The sequence below is a fragment of the Ciona intestinalis genome, unplaced genomic scaffold (assembly GCF_000224145.3).
Source record: "Ciona intestinalis unplaced genomic scaffold, KH HT000180.1, whole genome shotgun sequence".
Lineage (NCBI taxonomy): Eukaryota > Metazoa > Chordata > Ascidiacea > Phlebobranchia > Cionidae > Ciona > Ciona intestinalis.
The window spans coordinates 92667-100022 of record NW_004190502.1 but is presented as its reverse complement, the minus strand read 5'-3'; the positions used below and the strand labels follow the sequence as shown (position 1 = coordinate 100022).

General features: G+C 38.4%; 2 protein-coding genes and 1 long non-coding RNA gene across 4 annotated transcripts in view; all 3 read right to left on the bottom strand.

Moving 5' to 3' along the window:
• Positions 1–151: 151 nt before the first annotated feature.
• LOC108950487 lies at positions 152–1223 on the bottom strand. The gene is made up of 3 exons (XR_001975240.2): positions 1130–1223; positions 573–736; positions 152–278 (listed from the first exon to the last, which is right to left on the bottom strand). It is a non-coding gene; the product is annotated as an uncharacterized LOC108950487 (long non-coding RNA).
• Positions 1224–2853: 1630 nt separating this feature from the next.
• On the bottom strand, positions 2854–4761 carry LOC100175665. Its single transcript, XM_009864215.3, has 2 exons — positions 4161–4761; positions 2854–4099 (listed from the first exon to the last, which is right to left on the bottom strand). Exons 1-2 carry the CDS (start codon positions 4614–4616, stop codon positions 3545–3547), a joined length of 1011 nt encoding a protein of 336 aa, XP_009862517.1. The 5' UTR covers positions 4617–4761; the 3' UTR covers positions 2854–3544.
• A 374-nt stretch (positions 4762–5135) lies between these two features.
• The window catches only part of LOC100183334, a 7783-nt gene continuing 5562 nt past the window's right edge, over positions 5136–7356 (bottom strand). For both annotated transcript variants that reach the window (XM_026839267.1, XM_004227285.3), the window contains exons 12-13: positions 5736–5886; positions 5136–5646 (exon numbers count right to left, since the gene is read on the bottom strand). In XM_026839267.1, the coding sequence (XP_026695068.1) occupies positions 5542–5646; positions 5736–5886 (256 nt within the window). In that variant the 3' untranslated portion in view covers positions 5136–5541. The remainder of the gene's footprint in view (positions 5647–5735; positions 5887–7356) is intronic.

The following is a 7356-nucleotide window of genomic DNA, read 5'->3' as shown; positions in this document are numbered from 1 at the left end:
TTGACCGATGTAGGTTAACTAAAATACTAAATTTTTTATTTGGACATTATTGTAATATATAAATTTCTAAGATATCATCAATGCAAAAAGAAATGTTTTGTAGTTATTAAATATTTTATAAGTTTTCCAATTATCTTAGACATTACTTATGATAAAATAAAGTAGTTACTTGTGGCAGGTTAGTTGCTTCTTTTAACAAAGATTCCATTTCCACAACATCCTGAAGGATTGCTGCTCGAATTGCGAGTTTATCTTTTGGTAGATGACACTCTGCTTGTCTGGATATATGAAATCGAATGAAATACACTTATTTATTGGGGTTCACGAAGCTTTTTATAAATGGTCTTCCAACTACAAACTTCTATAATTTAAACTTAATACACAAATTTTTCCTAGCACCATATCCTGAGTGTATTTCTTTACACAAGAATCGTCCTGTCATATGAGCACCAGATCAGGAATAGATTCACAGAATTTTTTTTAGTTAATTTTAGAACAATTAGAAAATTTAGAACATAGAATCAATAGTTTATATTTATAAAGCTACTAAAGTATTAGAAATGCTAATTTACCGCAAATCAAACGCTGGGTCTTTCGTAACGACGTCAATAGCTTGGTTTGGAATGAGGTTTTCATTGCTCCGGTGAGCTTTGGGTTGCATCTTTTGTATCACGTCAGGGTTGATCATGTAATGAACTGAACCTCGTGAGTCTCCCGTGAGTATGTTTGTAGCATCCTTGTGATAAGTGTTGTGATATAATAATAAGTAGTCATTTTTTAAATATAAGATATATCATATATATAATGTCAAAACTTAAAAAAATTTAAACTTATATATTTTTTTTGTTAAGGGAATTTGGTAATTTGGAACTAATAATTAAGATAATGTGTCAATCTGGCCTACATTACACACCCCTAGGCATGATTCACTTATCCCTTTATATTAAAGAAAAAAATCACACAAAAATCTCAGTTATTATTGTTTGCAAAATTAACGAACCGCAAGATTTAGAAAAAATGATAAAATATTTATATATTTATTAAAAAAGGATAATTATAATATTTGACAGTTAAAATAAAATATAAAAAAGCGATATATATTTATAATAGATTACACAACCATACTTACAGCTTTTGATTGCGAACTTTTACTTGGACGGCCACGAGGTTTAGAGACAGTAGAACCAGATGAACCGGATTTTGTCTGAAATTCAAAAAACTGTTAATATACAAACACTTTTACACAGAAGTTTGGAATGCCTTTATTTAAGCACCTTTACAATTTTCAGGCACTATCATAGGCGTCGATTTTTTCACGTTGTAAACCAATCTTAGGGGGGCGAAATAAATGTCAGTGTATGCTTAACTACGACGCACGTGAAGGCTAAACTACGACGCACGTGAAGGCTAAACTACGACGCACGTGAAGCCTAAAACACGACAAACGTGAAGGTTAAACTACGATGCACGTGAAGGCTAAACTACGACGCACGTGAAGGCTAAAACACGACAAACGTGAAGGCTAAACTACGACGCACGTGAAGGCTAAACTACGACGCACGTGAAGGCTACGAGGCACGTGAAGGCTAAACTACGACGCACGTGAAACTACGAGGCACGTGAAGCCTAAAACACGACACACGTGAAGGTTAAACTACGATGCACGTGAAAGCTAAACTACGACGCACGTGGAGGCAAAACTACGACGCACGTGAAAGCTAAACTACGACACACATGAAGGCTAAACTACGACACACGTGAAGGCTAAACTACGACGCACGTGAAGGCTAAACTACGATACACGTGAAGGCTAAAACACGACCCACCTGAAGGACACGACGCACGTGGAGGCTAAACTACGACACACGTGAAGGTTAAACACGACGCACGTGAAGGGTAAACTATAACACAAGTGAAGGCTGAAATACGACGCACGTGAAGGCTAGAACACGACATACGTAAAGACTAAACTACAACACACGTGAAGGCTAAACTACGAGGCACGTGAAGACTAAACTACAAAAGGTTTACCTCAAAAACGCAAACATTTAGCCTGATTTTAAACCTCCTGAACGTGTAAATGCCTATTATGACGCAAGCAATCAACGTGTGAATTACTATTATTTCCCATCAATTGCCAGGTCAAACAATTGCTATTATGATGCACCCCACCACACACGTGAGGGCTAAACTACGACAAGGCTAAAACGCGACACACGTGAAGGCTAAACTACAACACAAGTGAAGGCTAAAACACGACACACGTGAAGGCTAAACTACGACACACGTGAAGGCTAAAACACGACACACGTGAAGGTTAAACACGACGCACGTATAGGCTAAACTACGACGCACGTGAAGGCTAAACTATAACACACGTGAAGGCTAAACTACAACACACGTGAAGGCTAAAACACGACACACGTGAAGGCTAAACTACAACACACGCGAAGGCTAAATTCTGACCGACGTGAAGACTAAAATACGACGCACGTAAAGACTAAACTAGGAGGCGTGAAGGCTAAATTCCGACGCAAAGGCTAAATTCCTATGCACGTGAAGGCTAAACTACAAAAGGTTTACACATTAAGGTTTACTTAAAAAATGCAAACATTCAGCCTGTTTTTAAACCTCCTACAAGCTATATGATAAACGTGTAAATGCCTATTATGACGCAAACAATCAACGTGTGAATTGCTATTATTTCGCAATCAATTGCCAGGTCAAACAATTGCTATTATGATGCAATAAATCCACGTGTGAATCCCTGTCACGTAACAAACAGTCTACCGTCTAGCAATAAAAACATGGTAAATATATGGCTAAAGTAAACCGAACGGTTATTTTATTTCGCTTTTGCATTGATCGTGATAATGCGTTGTTACGCAATAATACATGTACCGTAAACCGGGGGGGCGCGCCCCCCCGGCCCCCCCGGGAATCGACGCCAGTGTATGTGATGTCATAATGCAGCTTGTTACATCATAATATGGGTGATTGAAATTTGTTTACATTTTCAGCCGACCTAATGAAAAATATGGTGAACATAGAAATGTCAAACAACACGTTCGAGGATCTCGCTGTGTAACAATCAACTGTATTATGATGTCATCAAAGCTGTTTATGATGTCAGCAAAGCTGTTTATGATGTAGTGCTTATGTAACAATGATTTCATATAAAAAGTGCCTTCGCTCGTTTTGTATATACCACTGTGTGATGTCATAATCACCACTGTGTAGTTGATGATGTCATAATCACCACTGTGTAGTTGATGATGTCATAATCACCACTGTTTTACTTTACTGTTACCTAAATAATTAATTCTTTCAAAATTTGTTAAAAGTTTTTATTACCACAAGTTTAAGGGTTCGTTTTTAAATAATCTCGAAATAAATTTTCGACATAGAAACAAAATATGAACTACGATTGATGTAACAATCGTGTATTGTGATGTCATAATGGAACAATTAATTGTACAATGCAGGGGTTTCCCCTTAGTACAATAACGTCATAGTGATGTCATATTATTGTTTATATGTGACGTCATACAGGAACGTTTCCGTTTTCACGACCCGACATCTGCGGTGACGTCGTTCTATGTGACGTATTCCTCGGTGACGTCACTTTCTTAACATAGGGAAAGAACCGAAGTCGATAATCGGCGAATGATGACGTCACGGCGATAATATTGATTGTGACGTCATAACACGATGACAAACCAATAAAGATGGTCGAAGCTCCAGGTGGTCGGATGTATTTCACCACCAAGTATAAAAGATCGCTGCATATGCATACAGCTGTGCAAATCACAATCCGTATTATCATTCTCATTATTGCGTCATCGTGACGACGGGTCCGGATATGACGTAGGATGGGGTAGAGAAGCAAGCCGAGAAGTATGAGGTGGAAAAGAGTCGAGATTGAGAAAAATATCGGGGAGTGAACATTGAACAATCTACGCACCGCCCGGATGTTCCGTGCGCTTAATACACACCCCGTTGGAGTTGCGGTGAAGTGAACGACATTATATTGGATGCCGAACGTAGCTACTTGGAAACCGATGATGCCGATCAGTGTGAAGATGCTTAGAAGCTTGATCTATAAGGTGTGACGTCATAGTTACGTCACGGTTAAAATAAACATATTTTTTTATATTTACCTTGATTGTGTTTAATCTATGCAGCGTTGGCGTTGTGTATAGCGACACCTGACGGATCCATAATATGAAATAAGGAAACAACCGGTTGAGGGAATGCAAGATCAAATCGATGACGAGGAATACGTCACATATGACGTCATAATGTCCAGCGCGAAGTTCGAGCTGATACGTCATAGCCCTCATTGTCAACGCCATATTCCCAACACTCCATATAAGGTTCGTGAACCTCAGTGACCTTTGACCGAACCGGATGTGATACGTCATCGCTGACGTCATAATGATGACGTTAATTACGAGTATGACGTCAGCCATTATTTCTTCGGTAAATCCCGAACCACGGCCCAGTGTCCGTATTGTGACGTTTCCCCTGACGTCACTATAGTTCATTGTTACGTTCCTGTCAAACCCGGTTGTCATGGCAACCCTGTTACGCATCTCGACTAACACACGTGACATCTCGCCTGTCAATCAAACAACAATTAACCGTAACAGTGTTACCGGGTATATTTGTTCAGTGCTGCCACGAAAAGTCGATTAATTAAATACTTTGCCCAATAATGTTCCCCAAAAACCTCCAAAATCGAATCCATTTGACCTCAACCTGACCCCTGCTACGTCATCAATCATTGCTACGTCACAATACTCGTCAATCGACACCCAATCCTCGTTTGTCACGTAACAAACACCACTGTCCACCACAATAGACAGCATCGCGTGCGAAACCTCGAAACTTTTTCTTTTTCCTCAATAATCTCGTTGGACTTTGACTTCGTATCTCGGTCAATTGTTCATCGTTTACGCCTCTGTGACGTCACTAGCGCGAAACGATTATGATGTCACTGCAGCAACGTTCTGTGACGTTATTGTTGCATTTTTTCTGTCACACACGTTGTTTGTTACGTTACAAATACTTTGTTACGTCATTAATAATTCAGAAAGTTCTCGCGCGGAGTCGCTACAGCTAAACTCGTTTATGACGAACAATATCTGTTTATTACATCACAAATAGAATGTTTATGACACCACAAACGCGGTATTGTTAACCCACAACCAGCATTATCACAAATAATGAAATCTAAACTCGATTTCCGATGAATTGTTGTTTGTTGACGTAACAATTACACCTGGGGCGGTTAACCGAACGCTCGATTAAAGAATGTTCCACTGTGACGTCATAATCTACCAACTACCGAAAGCTATCACGTAGCGTGTAGTATGACGTCATGTATATAGGTTGTTGTATTATGACGTATGATATGTACAATCGATCACAATATGCCGTCATAATAGAATACAAAATCGAAATATTTTACATTGTGACGTCATAAATGTACATTATTGTTGCTAGGCAACTATACGTGACGTCACAATCATTGATTATTTAAAAACAAATTGTCCGCACGATGTCGTCCAAGGGTACGATCTGTAACCCAGTGGCTCTGTGCTCCCCTCTACCGGTTGGAATGTGGATCGGGGGTTCTTTAATCTAAATATTTGCATCATATTTAAAATAATGATGTCATAATAAAACAGATAAACAAACTGCGAACATGATTAAATCATGACGTCACCCACCTTTAGGTTCCCATCTAAACTCCTGAGTTCCGACATGAAGCTGTTGGCGGCTTCCACGGCGCCCTGGTCCTCGAACCCATAATCTGTGGTCACCAGTTGAAGGTTACAACTCGAACTAGGGATGTAATCGACGAAGATGTTCAAGAAGCATCTGTGACGTAATAATGGAGGATGTGACGTCATTTATAAGGTCGGGTTGTTATATTATTACGTTACAATAGAAGTTACGGTCTGTTGTGTTCACCCGTTTAAATTCAATCCGAAAATTTTAACACGGTAATTCGGTTGTTACGTCATAACAAGTGTTAAACGCGATTGTTATAGAATACTCGCTCATGCGTGACCGAGCGCGATTTTAGCGATTTGTTAGAAGTTTTAACACAATCGTTTGGTTTTAAATTGCATTAATATATCTGTATTGTGTATGCAACATGTATTTACATAATGTTTCATAATGCCCATTGTTACGACATACGGCAATAATGCGGTTGTGACGTTACTTAATTCATTGTTTCGTCATCAAATATTCAAGTTCAAGCGGCAATATTTGAATTTGAATCAGCCAATCACAATCGTTGGTTCAAATTTAAATTCTTTGTGCGTATTTATAACGTTGGAAAAGGGTTAGAAACGAATTTTAAATAAATGTAACTTGTTAATCCTCGCATGGCGGGCAATGATAGTTTGTTACTTTTGTCAGTAAATATGAAGTTTTAGCAGAATTGCGCAATATTTGTGTATCTTTATTTGATATGCTAAAAATATCGTTTATTTTCACTTTGATTTAGAAATAATATTGAACAAACACGTGATACAAGATTGTTGTTGCGTGGATCTAGTTTTGTTCCAATTCTTCGGTTCATTGTTACGTCATTAACGTGTGTAATCATGCGTATTACCACGTGACCATTATCTGTAATTCGAGAACACGTGTTCCACTGTTTAACTTCTCGAGCGTGATCGTTAAATGGTGTGTGTGACGTCACAGTAATGTCTGTTATGCAACGCGCGAATGATTTTTGCAAAAATTTCTTGGAAATAATACTTAAAATATTTCCGCTTGTTTGTAATTGCTGGCTTCTAGGTTTTGTTGTTTTGCTTTCCAATATTGTTACGTCATAGTACCTTGTCCTCATGACGTCACGTTGCCTTATAAGGACTGTTGGGTCATGTTTTATCTCTTCCACGGTTCGTCCGAATTGTTTCGATATTTCACCCCAATGTTCGGTGTCTTGGAAACTCTCAAACGGTGCTGTAATCGACATACAGCCGTACTTGAACGCGAAGTACTTCAAGTAGGAGGTGTGGTCGCAGTAGTGAACAACACCAACCTGTTAGAATGCATGTTTATTCATACGTTTTCATATTACATATAGTAGGGTTGGGAAGATGGGACACTTTAGCATTTAATATCTAAACATCTGTGTTTATATAATTATATATATGTGTGTGGTAGGAGATGGTTCATTTTTCATTCTGTTTTATTGTCCCAGTTGATAGTAAACTTAGAATATTTACAGACGTATATACCAGTCTATGCCCTAACGGTATCCATCTTATCCCACAGTACTATATTGGTTTAATAAACATAGGAAAAGTATTATAATTATTATAATTCTAT

What these genes read in the sequence shown, in the direction of transcription:
- LOC100175665 (XM_009864215.3), bottom strand. Translation starts at nt 4,616, where the DNA reads ATGTCACGTGTGTTAGTCGAGATGCGTAACAGGGTTGCCATGACAACC. An exon ending in ATAGATTAAACACAATCAAG is followed by an intron (nt 4,100 to 4,160) that starts GTAAATATAAAA and finishes CACACCTTATAG; the next exon opens with ATCAAGCTTCTAAGCATCTT.